The sequence below is a fragment of the Oryx dammah genome, unplaced genomic scaffold (genome assembly GCF_014754425.2).
Source record: "Oryx dammah isolate SB20612 unplaced genomic scaffold, SCBI_Odam_1.1 HiC_scaffold_26, whole genome shotgun sequence".
Taxonomy (NCBI): Eukaryota; Metazoa; Chordata; class Mammalia; order Artiodactyla; family Bovidae; genus Oryx; species Oryx dammah.
Window position 1 is genome coordinate 52,792,279 of NW_024070210.1, and position 24,826 is coordinate 52,817,104.

General features: G+C 41.2%; 1 protein-coding gene across 5 annotated transcripts in view; it reads right to left on the reverse strand.

Annotated features, from left to right (window-relative positions):
- Positions 1 to 24,826, reverse strand: part of ANXA2 (annexin A2) — a 66,739-nt gene that overhangs the window by 10,236 nt on the left and 31,677 nt on the right. For all 5 annotated transcript variants that reach the window (XM_040226655.1, XM_040226654.1, XM_040226652.1 and 2 more), the window contains 4 exons: positions 24,407 to 24,465; positions 21,097 to 21,196; positions 4,140 to 4,234; positions 832 to 945 (listed from right to left, as the gene is read on the reverse strand). In XM_040226655.1, coding sequence (XP_040082589.1) covers positions 832 to 945; positions 4,140 to 4,234; positions 21,097 to 21,196; positions 24,407 to 24,454 — 357 coding nt within the window. In that variant the 5' untranslated portion in view covers positions 24,455 to 24,465. The remainder of the gene's footprint in view (positions 1 to 831; positions 946 to 4,139; positions 4,235 to 21,096; positions 21,197 to 24,406; positions 24,466 to 24,826) is intronic.

The window sequence follows — 24,826 nt, forward strand, 5'->3', positions numbered from 1 at the left end:
ACAGAAAACACACTCGGACTTAGAATGAAACATCAGAACTGCAGCTTTTCCCTCTATACTGAGGCTTTACCCAGCTTTACCAGCAGAGGGCAGTGACACATTATTCAAAGTGTCACAGGCACCTTATGAACGCATTCTATGCTCTGCTGTAACATGCGTTTATGTTTCTGTATCTATTACATTTTTGTAACACTTGATGTTTTAGGTACACATAAAATACAGGGGCACTTGCAACCTGGAATTTTTACTATCTACTTTAACCTTAAAATCCATGTTCAAAATAACTGCAAAAATACAAACAACACTCAGTAGTATGTGCTTTGAAAACATAGGAACCACTCACGATCTGAAATCACACTTAATATCCAATGATATTCTGATTTTGTCCGAAATCTGAATCAAACAATGGGACCAGCAAGGAGAAGGTCAGAAGAAGAAACAATCAAAAGAGCATCAGCAGATTTCTGTTAAGCTTCACTTAACAAAAGCTATGAGTTTTACTTTTGCCTTAATGTCATAACAAATCTTTTTTAAGGAGGAAGTGTAATCAAGGAAGTAGTTTTTCCAAATGGTATTCCAATTGCCCAGGTGCCAAGCAGTAGCAGCTGGTAACTGACTTCTCTGCATCATGAAATTTCTTTACAGTCTTAAAAAAAGTAATTGAAATATTTTTGGTACAAATCCTGAGACTTAAAGCTTCAGTTCATTCCCCCAAAATGACTCCAAATGAGAATTCAACAAAACTGAAAATCACCTAATTATACTCAGAAAGCTGTAATTCACAAATATTAATGGCAGATTTGACAGAGATTGCATTTTACACATGTTTACCTTCATGGACGCTTTCAGCTCAGAAGCATCATACTGAGCAGGTGTTTTCAAAAGGCCCAAAATCACTGTCTCCAGGTGGCCGGACAAGGCTGACTTCAGTGCTGATGCAAGTTCCTTCAGAAAAACAGGCGAGAACATGGAAAAGTTGGTTAGTAACTGATAGTCCCTTTAAAACTAATAAGACAAAAATAGAGGCCTGTGTTTGTGAAGCAGGTTGTGATTCTTTGACAACTCCAGGGTGTTGGGTCAAAGTATTCTTCAACTGCATTCCCTTTGGCCAGACCCAAAGGTCAGAAACTGGAAGATCAGACCTTGCTCTGATAAAATCCAAGCTGATTTTGCCTTCTCCCCCATAAATAAAATGAAACCAGAGCAGCACACAAGCCTCAAAAAGCTATGAGTGAAGGCCTTTCACAACTTGCTTGCACTCACCCGTGATTCAGCCTACAGGGGGCAGGGCCCTTTCCAGGGTCAAGGGCCTTGCTAAGAAGGAGGTGGTCAGAGTAGGGAGCTGCCAGGGAAGCAGAGCCCTCAAGGCCTGTTGATAACTTCCTGTAAAAGCCTTTGTGCAACTATGCCAGAGGTGGTTCCAGAAAGTCTCCAGCTGAAACCAGAGGCCACCACGTGGCTGGAAGTAGGTCATGAAGTTTTCCTATGCAAAACACTTCACCTATTGAGAGACACTCTGTTTTCCATGCCAAGTTGGAATGGTGTTGACAGAGGTAGTGAGGATAAAGTCCCCCCATTCACTCTTTAACTTCCCCATTGTGTACTGTTTCTTGAAGGTTCCACTGTCACCATAAAAAATCCACTGACTGATTTCAAGTCAGAGGCCTGAGTCAGCAACACATATGCAGACATATCCCAATTCAATGTGGCTTTTACAGATGCTTCCTCAGGGATTATACTTCCTACAAACTATGAGCACTGAGTGATGGCTGAATTCTGTTACAATAATTTTTCTTCTTTCTTTTCACTTTTTCCCTCTCCTTCTGTCCCTTCTTTCTTCCTCCCCTGCTTTCCAGCAGCACCCATGGCATCTATGATGTTTAGCCTCTAGAGGTGTGTGCAGGCTTTAAGAGGTGATGTGCAGCCTGCTTCAGAGAATCTTCTCAAATCATTCACAAACGTCGAGAACTGAGATGGGTCTTAGAGATGTCTGGACCAACTCTTTCATCACCTACTTTCTCCAGCTTCCCCAAGTCCTAGTAACACCTAGCACTTAGGAGGGGACTTTCAAAGCTACTCCTTCCAATTATAGCACCAATTTTCCAACTTGGAACTTTGAGGTTAGGTAATTCCAAATTTAGTCTACCCTTGACACTTCCCTCCATCCATTCTCTGTTCAGATTTTAAATAGCATCTGGGCACCTACTGACTTCTTCCACTTCTATAATAAACTTCTCACGGGCGGTCAGCTTCCTGCTTCTCACACTGTTAAGCACAGGGCTTTGCACTCGGCAGAAACTCCAGATATGTTTGACAAATAAAATACGACCATTCCTTATATAGAGAAACCTGGCATCTGCTTGAACATGAAAGAAACATTAAAATCAATCCTCTGTCCCAGCACCTGTCTACTTGTACTAGCTGTACCCATGCTTGCCTCTTACCCAGACAGCCTTGGTCCCTATTGTTAAAGACTCTACAATACAGGGCTTTTCCCATTATTATGTAAACAATAAGGTTCTGCTTTGAGGATTTCCTCCAGAAAGTATCTCAAGGGACTTCCCTGATGGTCCAGTGGACTCCATGCTCCCAATGCAAGGGGCACAGGTTTGGGGAACTAAGATCCCACATGCCACACAGTGTGGGCAAAATAAACCAAAAATAAGTGTGCAGAAAGTTATCTTAAGTATTTTATGTATCTCACTCTAAAATATAACAACTTTCCTTAGTCTGACAGACATCAAGAATCAGTAGGACAGTGAGCTGACCCCAGCCCACAGCAAAGCCTGTGAGGTCACCAAATCCAGCATGATACTGCAGTATCTTCCCTCCAGCAGGGTATGCAAGAGCTTGGTTCTCCATCTATCTCATCTGAAATTGAGATCCAGGCTTCTATGATTCAATGTACACTCGTGTGTCCACACTCAGCTGTGGTCTGGAAGACCACACCCTGTAAGTGACAGCTGAAGGAGCAATTGCAGGCATTTTGTCCAAAGAGGTGGGCCTTCAGCTCCAACTGAACTCAGTTCTACCAGCTCATAGATCCTTTTGGGAAAGTAGAGAAACAAACACTCCCTTCCATGCCTCACTACAGTAGGTTAGTAAAAGTCTAGCTGGAAGAAGAGCTTTACTGCATATGAGAGGAAAGAAACCACATGCTTTCCTATTTATGTCCTTCCCAACTGTTTGAGAGGTTGGGCTTGGGCTTGACCTGCAACTCCCTGGACCCTGGGGGTCATGCCACTCCAAGTGTAGAAACATCTTTTCTAGAATCCTTCCAGCTTACCTCCACTGCGATTACCATCTTTTCTAGAACCCTTTCAGCTCACCTCCACCGTGACTATGAGTGAAAACTGTAAAACGGAAGCTGCGGGAAGCCACGCTTACGGCACCGTCAAAGAATAAATCAAACGCCTTTAATAGCAAGAAGTTAAAAATAAAGCAGCTTGTCCTTAAAAATAAAATTTCCTAACACCGCGAAAAAATAAAGGATGAACAAGTGCTAGGCTGATCCTTAACCGCTAGTGGACAAGCAAGTGAAAAACACCAGAGAAGACCCTTTCAGCAATGGCAGCATAGCATGTTGAAGATGGTCTGGAGACCAAATGAACTATACTAACTAAACCCTGGTGGTTCGAGAGGTCTTAAGAACGTAAGTGAATTTTTTTTTTTTTTTTTTTTTTTTACTTTAATGAGAGGTGCATGTCAGGATCAATACTCAATAGAGGTTAGTGTCCTAAGATTAAATTCAAAACGTTTTCTCAAGAGCCAGCAGAACTCATGAAGATGAAATGAGTGGTTACATTGAAATGAGAGAAGCGCATGTCCAGCACAAAGTAAGCATTCAGTAAATGATACCTGCTGCTGTAGTTCCCCAGCCTTTCTATTTCTATTTCCAGAACTGCTGCCTCTACATGCTCTGGCTTGGAAGAGGTTGTGGTCTTTATGAATGACATCCAAGCACCCCAGGGGCCACACATGTGTGAGCTGTGACTCTTACAAGGATGGAAGGGGGAAACCTTGGATCCCCTAGGGTTCCAGAAGGCGCTTGCTGGTAAGAGAATTCATGAAACGAAAAACTAATGGCTGAGGACCTGAAATTCAACAAGCAGTGCCCTATAGTCCTGAGCCTGCTGTACCTTCTTGGTCCTTCTCTGGTAGGCGAAGGCAATATCCTGTCTCTGTTCATTGCTGCGGTTGGTCAGGATGTTGACGATGGTGACCTCATCCACACCTATGAAGATACAAGTTGTGAAGAGTTACTCAACCATATACTCTAGTCCTTCAGGTTTACTAAGAAAGGTTTAAGCATTTTTTTTTCAAACTGATATATATATATATTGTTCTCTAAACTGAAATACCAAGACATTAAGATTTGTTCTCTTTCTTTTTTGTCAGCACCCTCAACCCAACATGTACATCCTTTTTTTTTCCCTTACAACCTGAAACCTCAAGCCCAATTGAACCTCTAAAATATCCGTATTAAAAAAAAAAAACACCTATTTTATTCATAAATTGCTTTCTGGAATCAACAGTAGGAGGTGCATTTGTGAGCTTCGGCAGTCAAATGAACAACAAAGATTTAGAGGGATTTTAAATGAAGGTCCCGAATTGCCATTTAACTGGGGATTTAACAGACAGTAACTGTGACCTGAATTAATAGAGACAATTATTTATATTTATTGCAGGATTATAGCTATATAAGCAGCTAGGTATAATTTCTATAATTATAGAAACTGTCATGACAAATGAGTCAGATTTAATATGGCAGTTGTATTTTAATAGCATAATTGATTAAAACAATCCTACTTACTGAAGACTAAATTGTTTTGTAAGGAAAATAAAAGTTCCACTGCTTTTAATCTTCAATAGGCAATTTTAATAATCAATTTTATAACTTTATTAAAAAGAGTAAGTGTTTTAATCTAAATTAAATCTAAATTGGGAGCTTTGAAGTGCCACCAAAATATTTTAGTACCTATTTTAATTGGAACATGTGTATTTACAAAGATAAGCAATGCCTTCTGGTATCTGAAAGTTTCCAATTTTACATCAGAAATCCTCCTAACATGCCATTTAAATGAAGAAAGCACAATTTTAAAAATTCAGAAAGTGAGAGGCCTCTCTCCTGACTGATAATGAACTTTAATAAAAGGAAGAGCCTTTGCCACAACAGGATAGGTAATTTCTGAGTGCGAGAGAGCAGAGTGGTTAAGCCTACAGGGTCACACGTGAACTGCAAACAGGCTGGCCTAAAGGAAATCAGGAGGTGCCAAAGTCAGAACTGTCGTGCTCTGAGGCAGAGGTCAAGAGCAGACTGATGGAGAAGAGACTCTAAACGCTCAAGTGCGTTAGAAAGATGAAAAGCCGAAAGTTAGAATTTCTGGGTATAAAAATAAATAAGATTTGTTTCTGTATTTATGTACTCATTTCTAAGTGATTTTATACCAATGTTAGGGCTTCCCAGGTGGCTCAGCAATAAGGAATCTGCCTGCCAACACAGGAGACACGGGTCCTATTCCCGTGTCAGGAAGATGCCCTGGAGAAGGAAATGGCAACCCACTCTGGCATTCCTGCCTGGGAAACCCCAAGGGCAGAGGAGCCTGGGGGGCTACAGTCCACGGGGTGGCAAAAGTGGGGATGCAACTTAGCAACTAATCAACATACCAATGTTAGTCAGTTACCTTAACTGCACTTATACCTCTAGCCAGTGTCAATGTGGATACCCAACTGCTGAATAGCACATTATTTCAAAGATGCTTATTTCAGCACTGCATATAATAAATGAACAGCGAAATATCTAATAACTGATTAAATAGATGTTTTTGTTCATATAATCGGGTACTATATAGACATTTTAAATGATGGTATTAACTGACATGAAACAATGTTCACAATATACTGTTAAGGAAAAAAAATGGGTTGCAAAACAGTATGCCTAATCTAACCTGATTTTTGTAAAATGAATGCTCATGTGTAAGAAAATACAAAAACCTCTTTACACCAAAAATAAATGTTTTAAAACTTCTATTAGAGTATAGCTGATTTACAGTGTTGTGTTAGTTTATACCAAAATTTTAATAGTGATCATCTGAGTGGTAGGATTATAGATAATTCCAAGTTTTCGTCCTTTCAATTATCTGGAGTTTCCAAATTCACCATGATGAGCATCAAAAGGGTATTTTGAAAAAATATATACACTGGGAATGGAATATAACCACTGGTTTAGAGTCAACTAGTGATTTCACCTCACGAGACTCCTAGTGTGCTTCTAAATACTTTGGTTAGAATAAAACATGACATGCATGATAGTCAGGAACTGTATCTGTACCATCCTCTTTGGTTTCTCAAACATCCTAATGCAAACCATCTTACGTAACCTTCACAACAACAGTGTGGCAGGGTGGCTATTTCTCTTCCTAGTTTATAGTTGGGAAGCTGAAGCTGAAGCTGCTGTTACCCATGGAAACATCTGCCCTCCTGGGGTCCCGGTTGCTACACCAGCACAAGAAGGGATCTGAACCATGACCTCCAGATCTGCTTCCACAAAACACTAACACATAAAATTGAACTTGAACTTACATTTAGTCTCAATTAGGTCCAAGCCTGATAGATTTCTTCACAGACTCATTAAGGTTTTGGGGACTACTTTAGGGTATGTCTGGGCACATGGCTACCCACAAAAGTGTATTCACAGGTGCTCTCTCTCTCAATAGTCTATACCTCTAACTTTATATTAGAAAAAATGCTTGTTTATAAATGTCTTTTTATTTGACACTTAACTTTCTTACCCAAATCTGAAAATGCTGGGAAATAACAAAATACAATTATATCCTCTAACCTCTAATATTTTCTGAAACCAATTGGGGTTGCTGACCTGAATGTAGGCCAAGAATACTGACCCATAAAAAAGTATTCTTCCCTGGAAACAAATACACGGTTGTGTTTGTGTCAGAATAGGTCCTGAGCCCACCTGAATGACAGTCACATGAAGCTCTTATTAAAAACACAACACCCTGGGCCCCATCCTGAGATCTGATTAAAGACGCCTGGGGACATGGGACCTGGGAAGCACCATTTCAACCAGCTCCCTGGTATCCTTTTAGAATCACCACTAGAGGTGGAAAAGCATGGGTAGGGACTGGAAACGCTGCTGGCAATCTGTCTGTGTATATTAAATTGCTTCTACCAGCTGCTTCATACCATTTCTGTCCTTTATTGCCCATCTTTGCATGAGATATTCCCTTGGGATCTCTTAATTTTCTTGAAGAGATCTCTAATCTTTCCTATTCTATTGTTTTCCTCTATTTCTTTGCATTGACCCATGAGGAAGGCTTTCTTATCTCTCCTTGCTGTTCTTTGGAACTCTGCATTCAAATGCGTATACCTATCCTTTTCTCCTTTGCTTTTCACTTCTCTTCTTTTCACAGCTATTTGTAAGGCTTCCTCAGACAGTCGTTTTGCTTTTTTGCATTTCTTTTTCTTGGTGATGGTCTCAATCCCTGTCTCTTGTGCAATGTCACTAACCTCCATCCAGAGTTCATCAGGCACTCTGTCTTTCAAATCTAGTCCCTTAAATCTATTTCCCACTTCCACTGTATAATCATAAGGGATTTGATTTAGGTCATACCTGAATGGTCTAGTTGTTTTCCCTACTTTCTTCAATTTAAGTCTGAATTTGGCAATAAGGAGTTCATGATCTGAGCCACAGTCAGCTCTCGGTCTTGTTTTTGCTGACTGTTTAGAGCTTCTCCATCTTTGGCTGCAAATAATATAATCAATCTGATTAAAAATAAATCAATCAATCTGACATCATCATCTGGTGATGTCCATGTGTGGAGTCTTCTCTTGTGTTGCTGGAAGAGGGTGTTTGCTATGACCAGTGTGTTCTCTTGGCAAAACTCTTATTAGTCTTTGCCCTGCTTCATTCTATACTCCAAGGCCAAACTTGCCTGTTACTCCAGGTGTTTCTTGACTTCCTACTTTTGCATTCCAGTCCCCTATAATGACAAGGACATCTTTTGGGGGTATTAGTTCTAGAAGTTCTTGTTCAATTTCAGCTTCTTCAGCATTAGTGGTTGGGGCATAGACTTGGATTACTGTGATATTGAATGGTTTGCCTTGGAGACGAACAGAGATCATTCTGTCTCTTTTGAGATTGTATCCAAGTACTGCATTTTAGACTCTTTTGTTGACTATGAGGGCTACTCCACTTTTTCTAAGGGATTCTTGCCCACAGAAGTAGATATAATTAAATTTGAGTTAAATTTGCCCATTCCAGTCTATTTTGGTTCGCTGATTCCTAAAATGTCGATGTTCACTCTTGCCATCTACTGTTTGACCACCTCCAATTTGCCTTGAATTATGGACCTAACATTCCAGGTTCCTATGCAATATTGCTCTATACAGCATCAGACCTTGCTTCCATTACCAGTCACACCCACAAATGGGTGTTGTTTTTGCATATCAATAACCTCAGATATGCAGATGACACCACCCTTATAACAGAAAGTGAAGAGGAACTATAGAGCCTCTTGATGAAAGTGAAAGAGGAGTGAAAAAGTTGGCTTAAAGCTCAATACTCAGAAAACTAAGATCATGGCATCTGGTCCCATCACTTCATAGCAAATAGATGGGGAAACAGTGCAAACAGTGACAGACTTTAATTCTTTGGGCTCCAAAATCACTGCAGATGGTGACTGCAGCCATGAAATTAACAGACACTTACTCCTTGGAAGAAAAGTTATGACCAACCTAGACAACATATTAGAAAGCAGAGACATTACTTTGCCAACAAGGTCCACTAGTCAAGGCTATGGTTTTTCCAGTAGTCATGTATGGATGTGAGAGTTGGACTATAAAAAAAGCTGAGTGCCAAAGAATTGATGCTTTTGAACCGTGGTGTTGGAAAAGACTCTTCAGAGTCCCCTGGATTGCAAGGAGATCCAACTAGTCCACCCTAAAGGAAATCAGTCCTGAATATTCATTGGAAGGACTGATGTTGAAGCTGAAACTCCAATACTTTGGCCACCTGATGAGAAGAACTGACTCATTTGAAAAGACCCTGATACTGGGAAAGATTGAAGGCAGGAGGAGAAGGGGATGACAGAGGATGAGATGGTTGGATGGCAGCACCAACTCAATGGACATGAGTTTGAGTAAACTCTGGGAGTTGGTGATGGACAGGGAGGCCTGGTGTGCTGCAGTCCAAGGGGTCACAAAGAATTTGACACGACTGAGCAACTGAACTGAATTGAACTGACTGAACTGACCAACTGCTTCTGTGAGGTGCAAGGTCAGCTACAATCTTAGGGAAAGAAATGCTTACCTTTGTTCAAAACCCAGGTAAGAAATAACACCTGAAAGTTCACTCCACAAACTTCAATGCAGTCCCATGCTCTTGATCAATGAAACTTCTCTTAGCAATCAAACAATGAAACTTTCTGTTCACAGCAGCTTAGTGTTTAGCCAACAGTCAGAATCCAATCCAATTATTGGAACTCCCCATAAAGAGCCTGGGTGGTTAACCTGAATCTCACCTGGGAGGCAGCAACGGCTATAGTCTGAAGGCATCTCAGTGTATTTTACCTAAATTATTCATCACGTAACCAGCCTGCTGAGATGCAGTATCCAGCATGCTGGGACCCCTGACCAGTGAAGGATCTGATACATTACACAAATGCTAATACCAGCAACTACAGAGACAACTAAAAATTGTCTACTAGTAGAAGCCCCTCCTCCTTCTGAGAGCCTCACCTTCATCAGCTGTTTCTCCCCTACCTCTGTCTTCAAGTTTCAAATCGAACTAGAAAGAGGAAAAAAAATCACTCAGCCTAGGATCAATGGTTGAGTCAAAGCCACTTAAGGCATATCCTACGTTGAAACAGCAGGATGCACACATCTGCCAGTGGGATTTAACCATCTTATCTTCAGAACACCGCTGCTTCCTCTCAACCTGCTATCGTAATTGGTGAGACGGTAATTCCTGCGGAAAATGGTGCAGTCCAGGTTGAAGCTGCAAGGGTCATCCAGTGACTCATCACTTCTGCCCAGGATGCAGCTGAAGGATGATGGCCGAACACTCAGCTACCTATGTCAGCACAATCACCATCAAAAAATACACAGCGAGTACCAGCACTTCAGGAAACCGCTACACTGAACAAAGTTAATCCCGGTATGGGTGCCTCTGCCACTCTGGATCTGTACTCTCTGCTCTTTTGTGCCCATGTGAAGGGAAGTGTTTGCCAAGAGAAGAAGCCCAGCTTGAAAATAAACTGTGTGAGGGAAGCAAAAGCATAAAGAAAACAACAAACTTGAATAATGCCTGTTACCTCTTCTCATTCTTCCTGTGTTGGATATGGATGGTCACAAAGTAATGTGAGCAAAGCCTCACCCTGGGAAACAGTGACACGGATGGGCGATCCCACAGAATGTAGGTGCAAACACAGTAAATTCTGGGATTCAGACAGATTTTTAAAAATGTTTTTTCAATTTAGTTTTTATTTTATATTGGAATATAGGTGATTTACAATGTTGCGTTAGTTTCAGTGTACAGCAAAGTGATTCAGTTATACATGTACATATATCTACTCTTTTTCAGATTCTTTCCCCATATAGGTTATTACAGAATACTGAATTTGAGTTCCCTGTGCTATACAGTAGGTCCTTCTTGGTTATCTATTTTATGTATAGTAGTGTGCATATGTTCATCCCAGCCTCCTAGTTTATCACTACCTCCAACCTTTCTCCTTTGCTAACTATAAGTTTATTTTTGAAATCTGTTAAGTCTGTTTTGCAAATAAATTCATTTGTATCATACTTTTAGATTCCACATATAAGTGATATCATATGATATTTGTCCTTCTCTGACTTAATTTACTTGGTATGATAATCTCTAGGTCCATCAATGATGCCACAAATGGCATTATTTAATTCTTTATTATGGCTGAGTAATATCCTATCATATATGTGTACCACATCTATTTTATCCAGTCCTCTGCCAACAGACATCAAATGTCTTTTCAGCACTAATAGAAGTTAAAATTTTCAAGACTGGTGAGGATCTAAGACACACATTTATTTGGCCCCTGAGAGAAAACAGCACAAAAGTTTTTAAGCATTTACTCCTTGAATGAAAATGGCTGGCCAATCTTCTCAGCTAACTATAAAAATAGTCCACTCTGAGCTAGGGCATCTGGAAAATCAGTCTCTGATCTAAGTGCCAGTCACCTGAAGCCACAGTTCTGGCAAGTGATACCACCGTTGACAGCAGGGTTCTCACAGAAAACTCCGGGGTCGCGGGTCTCTTAAACCATCCGTCATAGTTTTAAAACAAAGAACTCTTGCAGTCTAAAATAATGGCTGAATCCAAACCCACAAAATGGGCCTCCTGGAGTCTCCTCCTCTCTGTGGGTGGAAACCCCAGGCCTGCTCCACATGTGGCATTCCATGGAAAATGTGTATCCTTACTGACCATGGCAAGGAACCAAGAGGCCATTCTGAACAGGATGCTGACTCACATCTGCCAAGACACACTGGTTGCACAGAGAAAATAGATTTCATTCTGCTTGATAAAGGACTCAGGAGGCCCTCAGGGCAGGGCTGACTGGTTAGAAAATAAAGGAAAACTGCCCAGATCTGCTCCTTATCTAGATCAGAGGAAAAACCAGGACTTGGCTTAGATTACTGGGCATATCAGTAGCAAAGCTCGGAAACCACCTTTGCAATAAGGTCAAAGGAAGGTCACTGGGAGAGGAAGGCCATGGACCCATGGGTTTTATTAAAACAGTATCAACTATTCACTGAATACCTACAATGTGCCAGACATTTTACGAGGTACTTTGTACAAACAAGTCTCTACTGCAATTGTCACCACGTCTGTGTGTGAGGGGTGTTATGGTCACCTCCACCGTACCTGGTGAGGAAACCAATGCTCACAAGGCAAGGGCTCACCCAAGGTCACACAAGTAAGTCACTTGCAGAGCTGGGATTCAAGCCAGGCTTAAAGACCTGCATTGGGCTGTTCTGCTTCTAGTGAGAGAAAACTAACCAAAACTAAAACATGAGGCAAGAGGAAGGGAACATGTCCTCTGAGTGCGGCTAACTGCCCTCCAAGACTGTTTCTCCAGGGCTCGCTCTCACTCGACTGGCTACTCACCACTGATTATAGCACAGGCTCTATGGGTTAGGTGTTCACTTGTAGATTTTGGTCCAGTAGAAAGGATAGTTTCCAAGATTATGGCTTCAGTGCTCTCATATTCATGAATGGTCCTGTATCCAGCCCAGTAAACTTCTAACATTCTTTTCTCAGTGCTTATAAACAACCAGCCTCTCAAATTTCCTTTGAACCAGCCCTATCTCAATGAGTTAATGTTTGACATGGGTTTATCCTATATCACAAAAGTATCCTATATACTCTTATGAGTCCCATTTGTACCTTTCTGAAATTACACTTTAGTGGTTTTTTACACAACACTCCTCCATCTTGTTCCTAATAAGCATCTGAGACAGTAATGCATCTATTTGTCTAAAGAACTGGACTTACTATTCAGAACATACAAATGTACAACCATCAAATAATCTTTAGATAACATTTGCCACACAGTAACAATGCACAGCCACTGATGAGATATAACCCCACTGAGGTTTAAGAGAAAGAGCTAGAAGACCCTCTTCTGAAAATAGCCATTCATCACTCGGCAGGAACCTAAAGTGCCAACAAGAGTGATTTTAGGGACAGGGAAGCACGTGCATGTACACACACACATACACACACACACACGCAACACCATTGCCCAAAGTATCCCTACTGCCATCTGACACGGTGCTACCTGGCCTGATTCAGAGAAAGCACAGTTTAGCTAACTACCTCTAAGAAGAAAGTTCGCCTGAGAAATTAAATTTCTTCTGTTTCCATTCTGCTCTGGTCTCACCTCAGCTGAGTCCCTTAGAAAGGATTTAAGCGTCATCTCTTTGGTAATCCCACTGGATTCTTTAATAATCTAGAACCCTGTCGGCCTTCTGTGCATAATCACATTTCTGTGATACTACAGGACCAGCAGAAAAACACAAGGGCCACTGCTCAAGATCCAAATCAAATAAAACTGCAAATGAAGGATCGTGCATAAAATGCAAGCAGCAATTTGTGCACTGTCGCTCTATCAGCCTCCTGAGTCAAAAAGTAAAACATCTGAACAGATGCAAGAGAAACTGCCACACTCACCCTGAACTCAGCTGACAGAGAAGTTACTATTTATTGCCCTAGCACTGCAGACACCAGATAGGAATGTGGTGACTTCCATGGTCCCTGGGTGTCACTGGTATTTGATTTCCTCAATGGACAAGAGGTAATGGTTTTCTACAAAAGAAAGAACTGAGAGGCAGGCAACAACAGCCAATGCCTACGGTGAGAAAGGCACCCGGGACTCCTTTACCCAGGTTTCACAGGCTCCTTAGCTTGAGTGTGGCATCTACATACCTGAGTAGACAATGATCCTCTTGAAAATCAGAAAATCTATGCCCACAATAAAGGTGGCTATGACTCAGCACTGGTCACTCTGTTCCCAGCAGTGCTGTGAGACGACAACTCAGTCTAGAGTAAACTTGAACACAAAAGAGAAAGTCTTCAACGGGAAGGTTGTGTTCCTTTCTGTTCAATTTCCAGGATGGTGAGAAGGCCCTGGGCTACATGAGTCACAAAGGTCTTTCCCACAAGCGGGCTCGCACTCAAACTTGGGGGTTCTTGGTTTGGGCTCCCACCTCCAAAGCCCCTCCCAGAGGAGAGAAGCTACTTTTCCCAGCCAATCTGCCTCCCAGCATCTTCAAGAAAATACATTCCGAATTGCTGTCTCAACTGAATGAATACACCTACAGGTATGCAGGTGAAACACAAACACACATCCTGGCTTGCTTCCCACTGCCATGGGATGTTAGTCTTCTAGCCATGCTTGAAAACTTAAGCAGTTCCATTTCAAAAGTATAAGAGAAAAAAAAAGTGCAAAAACTTGCAGCATTTATGCTTCTATACTTGTGCTAATAAGAAGTGGGGGAAAAACACCCGCTATTGCAACCCTTCCGGAGAACACAAATACAGCTAAAATCAAAACTGGCAATAATAATAGGGCAACTCATTACCCTCCCCTTCCAGAGAGAGACCAAAGCTGTACCAGTTTATTGGCACTTACTCTAACTCTCGGGTTGTGCTGCTTCTAATTACAATCTATTTTATGGAGTCTAGATTCATCCTTTTCTAATTTAGCTGACTTTCCTTTCTAGTTATTCGGACCCATATGGTAAACCACTCACAGCTGTGTTGTACACTCCACAGTATATATTTAACCCAAGGCCAATCTAGACCAAGAGACTCCTACAGATTTCAGTTTCAGCAACCTCTTGTTAATTAAGCAATATTACTACTTTTGCATGGCTTTATACAGCTTCTAACTAGACATTAATTGAGGTAAGTAATTGCAGAGTCTACCTCAAGCCAGAACATACACAAAACAATCATGCAGTTGGTTGAGGTGAGATACACGGAATACTGAGACCCCTTAAAACCAGAAACAAAGAAGACTTCCAAGGCATGAGCTAAATTCACTTTGGAAAAAGGGATCAAGCCTCACGAGGGGACTGTTAATCCTTTGTGGATATGGTCCGGATTCCTGATCTGTCTTTTGCTGCCTTATCTTGCTAGCCACATGTCCACACTCACCTTTAAGCTCTGGTATCTGTGTACATTTTCACTACTATTCAGGTTAACTATGTACCTTCACATGATCCCAGTGGCCTGGGTGTTAGAAAAGGTTAATGAAATGAAGCCCTCACCCTCAATGAACTCACATTCTGGTAGGAGGAGACAAATCCGTAGATAAATAACTTTAACACAATGTGACAAGAGCTATAAATGAGATGAAAAGTATTATGAGACAGTCAAGGAATAATTGATTCTGCGTTCCTGCTAAGAGAAAGCTTGGAGAAGAGGCTGTGCATTGGCTCAAGTCAAGAGATGAGTGAGGGGACTTCACTGTCGGTCTAGTAAAGACCTCACGCTTCATATCAGGGGGTGGTGGGGAGGAAGGTTCAATTCCTTGTTGGGAAACTAAGATCCCACATGCCATGTGGCATGGCCAAAAAAAGTTTGCCAAAAGAGAGAGAGAGGGATAAGTGGGAACTGCCCAGATGTTAGAAGTGGGATAACACTCCCATGAGAGGAGGGCTGCACACTCCTGAGAGATCAAAGGCTCTGTGTGGGGCATGAAATAGCCTGGAGATGAGGCTAAGCAGAGAATCTGTCATGGATGAGGCAAGGAGTCTCTTTAGAAACAAAGACAGAGGCCCTCGCAGCCCAGATGAGAGATTTTAAGGGCAGAGGGGAAGGGAGGGATGAGAGCTACTTTGAGGCCTTCTGACCAGTCTATGCAGCACCAACCTACAGATCTCAGTCAGGTCTGCCCCTCCTTACCCTCTCCACTGCAGGCTTGCCCCAGGTCACAATTCTCATGTTTAACAGAAGTGAGAAACCCTCAGCTGTTGGGGGCCAGCGTGAGGAACTCTGCCCATGGCAAAGGTCATGAGGAAAGAGGCTTGGCATACTCGAAGGCGTGATCAAGCCTCAGGAAACCCCCTGTTCCAGAGCATCTACCCCAAAACCAGAGTCTGTTTTATGCTCTCACCTACACCTCTGACTTTACGGGGGGCTCTCCCCCATAACCATTTTTCTTGCAGGAGTAAACAGTGCAGCTCCAAGGCAATAAAAATTCCTGGGCGTGACAAGAGTGTTTCAGCTTAGGAACTCCTCTGAAGGTTATCTAGCCCGCCTGTATAGGTTCTTCCGGCCACATGTGATTGTTTACAGCCTCCCAATCTGAGAGGCAGGAGATGTTTTAGACTTACTAAAGGCAAATTCTTTTGGGGACTTAGAAATTATCAGTATAGTGGGTTGGTTAGGAATTATATTGGTGAAGGGTTTTTCATTTGTTGTGCCAATAATTGCTGCTAATTCCCTGCTCTGGGTGGGACAAGGATGTCTCAGGTCAAACCTCTCTGCTGACAGGCTAGCTTGTGTGACAGGATTATCCATACTCCTGCCACTAGCACATGATGGTTTACTACCTCTCAACCACAAACAGCACAGAGAGTTTTGGAGTATTTTGAGAGTCTTAATTAGCATAGGGCTTTTTCTTCTCATTGAGTCAATGATTGCCGCCAGGCCTCCATATCCTTAGGCACCTGGGAGTATATTAATCAATGTATTTGGAATATAGAAATATAGTAGTTTTTGATGTTAGCAATACTAGACTTTTTGAGTTAATGGATTTTCTCTTTTGTAATAGATCACTATGCTTTGTTATAAATCACTGTGTCTTTGTTATGTAAAAATGTAACTTTATCGCTATCTTAAGACTAAATAGATCTTAAGAGGAGCATTGGTAAAAGGATTTTCATTTGTTGGGCTGATGTTTGCTGCTAAATCTCCATATTCCCTGCCCGTATAATGAATATAACTAACATATAGGAGAAATAAGTATTAACCTTTAAGCATATAGGAGAAATAAGTATTAACCTTTAAGATTAATCCTGTTAACCTTGGGTTAAATAAATTCCTTTCTTGATTGTAACTCACTACACCCCCACCCTATAGGAATGCAACTTTATCTGGAGGGTGGTGCCTGGTTTAAAAGAAAAAAACACCCTTGGAAGAAATAAGGTTTTTGGTTATCATAAAGAAAAGGTCATAGAATGTCAGCAGGTCTTACTCATGGCCAGAAGATGATGTAGTATCCCTAAGACCCCCGTGTGACTCTGTATTCATCCCTATGTGTAACAAAAGGTATATAAGCAAACCCCAAAATAAAGAAATCGGATCAGTTTCCAGAAAGACTGATTCCCCCATGTCGCTTCTTTCTTGCTCCCGTTTCTCTGGCTGAATTCAGCCTCTTTTCTCCGCTAATTCTCCTACTACACTATCCGTTTCTAGTCTCTCTATATATCTGTAATTAAATATGTATTTTTCCAAAGACGCTGACGCTGTCCCCACCTTCGAATTCCCTGGATCCACCGGGGATGGACCCCGGTACTCAGCCACAGGTGACTTGCTCACAGCCTTTCTTCCTTAGAGCACTCAGACGACAGGACAGTTGATGTACGTTAGGCAGTACAAGTAACGCCCAGCATGCTCTACATTTGGCACACGCACAAACACGTACGCCCACACACCTGGGCTATACCATCTGAGAGGGAGGCCACAGAGAGTCACCTTGTCCTGGTCCTTTGGCTTTTGTTTGTATCAGCATTTGAGGCTTACCCTTTGTTTCCTTTGATATCAAGGAAGCACCAATTAATTTGCATTGTGTTCTGGAAAAGGGTTTGAGGTGGAAGCTGGGTAAGGCGTGGCACAAGCTTCTTAATTACACTTAAAGTGAAAGGCACTCTAAAAGGGAAGGTAAGATCTTAATTAGCTCATTAAAAAAAAAAAGTAGTGTTAATATCTAAAAAGATCAAGAAGAAGGAGAAAAAAAACAAAAAGGGATGGGATTTTCTCAACTATAGCTGATGCTTGAACAACTCAGGGATTTAGGATGCTGACCCTCCCCACAGTGGAAAATCCACATATAACTTATAGTCAACCCTCCACATAATTGATTTCATACCCATGCATCTAACCAACCTCTGATTGTGTAGTACTTACTATTGAAAAATATCCATGTAAGTGTAGTTCAAACCCATCTTGTTCAGGAGTCAATTGTAATAACTTCATTTGTTTTTAATTTGGTTTACTGCTTCCCGTTACAAACCCATCTTGTTCAGGAGTCAATTGTAATAACTTCATTTGTTTTTAATTAGGTTTACTGCTTCTCTATATGTCATCATAGAGAATTTGGAAAATACAGAATATATTTAGTTTTATATATATATATACACACACAGAGAGAATAATGCCTCATTTTTCCTTTCTGACATAAAAAAATTGTTGTGGTGTGATCACACTGTATATACTATTCTGGGGAGAGAGAGCTTAACCATGAGTCTTGTGAGATCTTAGTTCCCTGACCAGGGGTTGAACTCAAGCCCCTGAAGCGGAAAGATAAAATCCTAACCATTGGACCACCAGGGAATTCCCTGTATATACTATTTTGTGTCCATTTTTTATGCAATTGACAAATCTAAGGTGAAATTTATGTTAAAATGAGTGTTCCAAAATTGATTGCAAGGATAGTTGCACAAGTCTGTGAATATTCTAGGAAAAAAAACAAACATTGAATTGTACATTTTCTATAGGTAAATTGTATGGGATGTGAATTTTAATCTCAATAGCAACGTAAAACAACTGTTTATAAACTTTACTTTTCATATTGTGGGGACATTCAACAGATATTCTACGTAATATAAAGAGAGCTATCATAATTTACTAAGTCACTCCCCAGCTAGAAGAGAGACCTGGGTTTTGTCACCATCATGACCAATACTGACGATAACAACTTTGCCAGAACACTGAGCTCTGTATGGGTATCACAGTCTTTCCTCTCAAGAGTGTCCTAGAAGAATTTAAAATTCTAAATACAGCAACAATCTAGAAACTATTTTAAAGGGTCAACATATTTAAGAAAATTCAGTTACTCTTTAAAACCACTAGACACCAAAAATAAGTAAATAAAAAGCAGTCCTAAGTGGGACTCACTGGGCATTAAGTTCGGGAAAGATGACAAGGGACGAAAAGCTGGACCTACAAATATGACATATATCTGATATCTCTAGAATCACAGACAGAAAATGTTCTCATGCCTGAACACAACTTATGGCAAAGTAAGAAGTCTGGTCCTGCCAAGTGGGTGGTGTAACATTAGGGTGCGTGAGAACACAGCCCTGGGGCTGGACTGAGTCACATTCAAATCCCAGTCTGAACCACAGTCAAGAGACCTGGAGCATGTTAATCCTAAATTGTGTCCTCCATATATTGGGGATGATAGCACCTAGTATGAGAGGATCAATCTGAAATTCACCTAGGAATAATGTTCCTGAAGTGCTTGGTGCCATGCCAGCCCATAATGAGCAGCACTCAATAAGGAGCTCCTGCAACCCTGATAATGGTGATGTCAGCTGCATTTGACCAAACTGGAATGTAGGAACCCAAATCTTAGCTCTCCAGACGTTTCTGCTTAGAAACTTGAGTATTTTTCTACTAACTCAGAAAGGGCCTGAAGGTATTTTTATTACCCTGGGAGTTTCAGCTGTTACCAGAGTTCACTTGCGCAATCTTTACATTCCAGCGCGCTAAAAGCTTTCTCAGGCAGGGATAAAAGCAGCCTTTGTCTCCAGCTTGTAAAAGGCACCATCTTTGTCAGATGAGTGAGCTCTCTACAATGGCTTGTTGGGAAACCCTAGGAATACAGGCACATCCAAATAGCGAGACGGGGTGAGTTTATAGGAGAGCGGACTGTGTGTGTGTGTGTGTTACGGTAACATACTCGGAGTTGTCTATATGGCAGGCACCACGCTACATGCTTCATACTTCACAACAACCCCGTGAGGTGGAAACTTTTATTAGCTCCCCCTTTATAGTAAGGAAGTTCAGGCTTAAGGAATCTAAATGTTTTCCCAGAGTCTGCAGTTAGTAAATTAGTGGCAGAGCTAAGATTTGAAGCCACACACACACATGTTCTCATCCACCAGGTTCCACCAAGTAGAACTGACTGCAGGGAGATAAGACCTGCAGATTTAATTTCACTTCCTGATTAGTGACTTCCTGACTTCCCAGGCTGGCCTTTGAGAAGTATGGTCATTTAAAAGCTCCAAAAGAGATGGCTTTTTGAAGGTTAGTTAGTCATCCAGGCCAGACATGCCCACGATGTCCTCATGGAAACTAAGGTTGCTTTGAGGCTGATGATGCAAGCCTATGTTGCATCAGAACCACAGGACCTAAAGGATCTTTCTATATCCCTTCTTATCCTTGGAAACACTGTATCCAGTTTCTCCAAGGGTTTTAGGAAAGGTGACTATGCAATTTATCCTGCAAAATATGACAGTTCTGAGGGTGCAAGGGGGCACAATCAGTAAATATGCAGGCATAATGGGGACATACGGTCATCCCAGTTTTAGGCCCCCCAGGTTACCTTGACTGAGGTCCCCAGTCTGCAGTGACCTGTATGTGAACTGTTGGGGTGTGTCAACAAGCAAAAAGACTCCATTATCCTAATGTCCTGTGGCTCATCAGCAGGGGATGAACCAGCAGTCAGAATAGCTGCTGGATCACATCTGTGTCTCATAAGCTTTGCATGTAAAGAGGTGCTTTGTCCAAAGGGGGGGAAGAGTGTGGTGAATCACAAGCATCACCACAATCATCGCAGTGTTTCCAGGGATCCAGGGATGGAGCAACCCCAGAGGTACATGCTTCATCAACAGAAACCTCCAAGTCTGGTCACAGGCTTTTGTAGACACAGAAAACAGCATGATGACCTGAACAGGTCCTTGCTCAACTCTACCCACAAAATGCTTTATCTGCTTTATTTCGGAACAGAAGCTTTTATGCCTCCTGGTCCTCTCTTACTCATCCTGGAACTCTAGGAAATACAGTCATCCCGACAGCTCTTTAAATCTGAGCTCCAGGCCCAAGGAGTGACATAACTTGTGGAGTTAAAAAAAAAAAAAAGCCTGGACTTTTTGCTCATTAGATCAATCTAAGAGCAAAGCAGCAAAATGTACCCAGCAATTTTACAACAAAAGTGATGAAATTCAAGGGGACTTAGGACCAAAAAGAGGCCCTTAGGGATCACCATGACCAATTTCTTCCTTACAGAAGGGGTACTGAGGCCTCTGAGCCCAAAGCACACACCCAGGGCATCAGGCCTCCTGGCCCTGAAATATAAGCTTATTTCCATGTCACTATGTCATTCGGTTAATTTCTCATGCTTTAAATCTTCTCTCCAAGGGGAGGAGGGAGGGAAGAAGCTGGAAGGAAGAAGGGAAAGATGGGATGGGGTAGGTTTGGATCACTTCATTAAAGCTCGATGACAATTTCCAATGACCAATGTATGAAGATCAAAGACAGAGACTAATAACATTTTGGTGAGAGTCTGACAAGAGGATAAACATATGGCTTACCTTTGGTCTTGATGGCTGTTTCAATGTTCAGAGCATCCCGCTCGGCATCAAAGTTAGTGTACGCTTTGACTGACCCGTATGCACTTGGAGGTGTGGAATGCTGAGGTTAAAAGACAAACACACTGAAATCATACACATTTAAAATCCTTTTGTTGAAATGTCAGTTACTAAAATTTTTTTTCCTATTGTTTTGTTTTTTAGCAATTCACATCATTCTTAGGCCAGGGAACTTGTAAGTATTAACAGGCCATCACATATAAGATATAAAACTTCCTTATTTCCAATGAGAATTCTTCAAAGGCTCAACTAGTTCAGAATTTGATAAATCTATTTTTACTTTTCATTTTAATTTTTCTGCAAGCTCAAAGTGGACAACGCACAACTTGAAACCACCTGTTTCTCTGGGGAAGGCTTTGAAGAGCACAAAACTGGGCTGGCAACGATTTGAAACAAGCTGGAAATGTGGAAACGCCTGAATACAAGCGTGTTTTGCCAAGTTTTTGCTACAGGCACATGAATTTCCACTGGGCCTGTATCAATGTTCTTTAAAAAGCAAACGCAGAGTGCCTGCCTGCTTATCTCTATCAGATAAGGAGGCGTGAGGGAGGCGTCTTCCTCCTACCCCCTAATTTGGCCACAGCCGTGGCACCAAGGTGGTCAGGCCACATGGCCCACATCCTCTACATATTGGCCAACTTCCGCCTCTTTTCTCTCCTCTCTCTACCCTCCCTTCTGCTTTTTTTTTTTTTTTTAACTTTTTACTTTATATTGGGTGTATAGCCAAGTAACAATGTTATGATAGCTGCAGGTGCACAGCAAAACGACTCAGCCATACATGACCCACATCCACTCTCCTCCAAATTCCCCTCCTATGCAGGCTCACTGAGCTTTACTCAATGCCCATACCATTGAGCAGAGCTCCCAATATATACATATTTCTCCAGACAAGACACACAGATGGCCAAGAGGCACATGAAAAGATGTTCAACACTGCTAATTGTTAGAGAAATACAAATCAAAACTCCAGTGAGACGTCACTTCACACCCGTCAGAATGGCCATCATCATAAAACCCCTCTGCTGTCTTTCACACAATCCCTTCCACCAACTACTCTTCCTAGAACTGTGTTTTTCTGTCTTTTAAACCATGCACTCACTCTTGCTTTCCAGTGTTTTTCAAAGCCCTGGAAAACTGTTCTTGATACTGTTCTTGATCTGAGGGACCCACCCTAGACTGAGGTAATAGCACAGTTTTACATCAGTTCTCCTTTCCAAAGTGTTAACTTTTCTCCTTTGAAATGCTCTTACAGCTTTATTCCCCCTTGCTATCCAGTCCGAAAGCAAAGGACAGGCTAAACAGCACTGACAATATCCACCACCTTCAGCATCAAGGCTCCCCCATCCTACCTCTCCCTAGAACATACTTCCCATCATACATGACTTTGTCATGGCTCAGCTTCTGGAAAGAGTAAGAGACTGAGCCCCCTGACTCACCTTTCCCCACACACGTCATGTTACAAGGTGTCCCAGCACTTATTACTAATAGAAGTGAGGCTGCACAGGTAAGCAACTAAGATGCCATCCTTTCAAATGTCTCCTGGGACAAACCCACAAATCTAAGCTCCTGTGGATAGAATATTTTAAACTAACTTGTGATCATCTTAGCTAAACAGTAAATCCAGTTAATATATATAACTGAAACCCAGTGGATTATCAAGGTGTTTTTCATTATAATTTCACTAAACTTTCCAGTAATTAACTCAATGGAAATAGCACACACAATCAAGAAAAGGTAAGGACAGAGTATTATTCTGAAATACTGACTAGATATGTTAGAGTGGCTACAAAATAAGTAAAGAAATCTATGGGAACACATGTTCTTATTAATGAACAATTCCAACCATTGTTTACAAAGGCAAGCAGTCTAGTCATTGAGCCATATGATATGTGGCTTCATATAGCAGGTGCTATGTCATCTCATTTCAAAAACAACAGTGAGTAGGGAAAAGTTTTGCATACTTTATATCTCTGGAAATAAAATTAAATGGGCAATTGAAGCAATCACCTGTAAAATTCATTTATCCAAAAATCAAATTAAGAAGGCAAAAGTAATGTTTCTCTTCCCTCAATGTACTGGCAAATACATGACATTTTCTGTTGCAGTCCCATCTCTGCACACCAAGAAACACGTCATACTTGAGGAACTTCAAAGGCCACATGAAAAGCCCTCTTATGAAACCTGATACTAAAAACGAATTAATGATCTACTCCATTAAGAAAAAAATTATTTAGCTCTTAGACTTGTCTGGACCTCAATGTGCCACTTGTATGGTTGCCAGCAACAGTATGCACAAGGTCCAAGAGGAAAGATGAAAACGAGGTAGGCTATACACGCCATAGAATTTGTGCTTGCACCAGTGACATCATCAGAACATTTTATTGGTAAGCACCAAGGACGGAGGATTCTGTTCCTCATGACCCAGGCTGCTGTCGACCCACTTGAGTGCTTTGTATTTTAATTTCAGTGACAGCATATTTTGAAATATCTGTAAGATATGCCTACAGACCAGTGTCACTGCTGAGTTTCTGTAAAAGCCAGTTCTGCCAAGATGACCTGGAAGATGTATGGTATTACTAGGTAATTTACACATTCACAACTTTATATTCTAATTTATTCTAAAAGCATTTGCAATGACTTATAATTTGCATATAGCTTTCAAAATTTTTGACTGTAAAACAAACAAACAAACAAACAAAAAAAACAAATGCATCAGAATGTCTAGGTTCCTGTGAAAAACAAATACAATTCTGAGCTCCCTGGTAGCCAAAGCAAAAAAGGCATCATGATGAATTAGAATATAGAATACTTTCATTATTTAGTTCAAAAAAATTCTAGTGGTTTTAGAGAAAAGCTTTTCCAAAACATGCAGGATCATTTTCAACATGGCTGCAGTTTGATGCAGCCATTAATAAAAATCTGAGGGCGTGATGCTAAAAGTTCTGTGTCATCATAACAAGTATTATCATTGGCATGTTAAGTAAATAGGAAGATAAAGTTCCAGGCACATCAATGTCACTAGTGTATGCCCAATTTTGATCTGACACCAAAACAGTTTCTGGAGCCATAACATTTCTTTCAAATTGAACTACCAGGAACAGCTAAAGTAATGGGGAAGACAGGAACCAAGAGGGGAACAAGTATCTTAATTCTGTCCTCATTTTCTTTAGATGGACAAGGAAAAGAAGGGGCACAGTTACCGGGAGGTTGCCCAACTATCAAAAATTACACAAAATGAAAATGATATACTTACATCACCCTCCAAACTGAGCTTGCACAGAATTTCATGAACGGTAGACATTTTGAAAGAAGCTGGAAAAAAAGTACAACAAAAAGTCCTTATTACGAAGAGATTCCCTTCCCCTGGAGCACAGTCATTCATTATACTAATCTCTACTTCTTGGACCATTTCATCTGGTGATATTAGAGTAATATTTGCAAATAGATGCAATTCTCATCTTGTGACTCAGAAAGTTAAAGCTGAGAGATGGTTTGCATTGTTTGGGATGGACTACAGAACTAGCTAGTTTTGTTCCTGCTCTGCTCAAAGAGAACTTGGAATGACTGACTTGTAAATACAAAAATCAAAATGCTTCCCAACAGCAGTGTACCTTGTCTAAACAGGATAAGACTGAATCTTTTGGTTCTCCTAAAAACTAGTAATCTTGTCAAA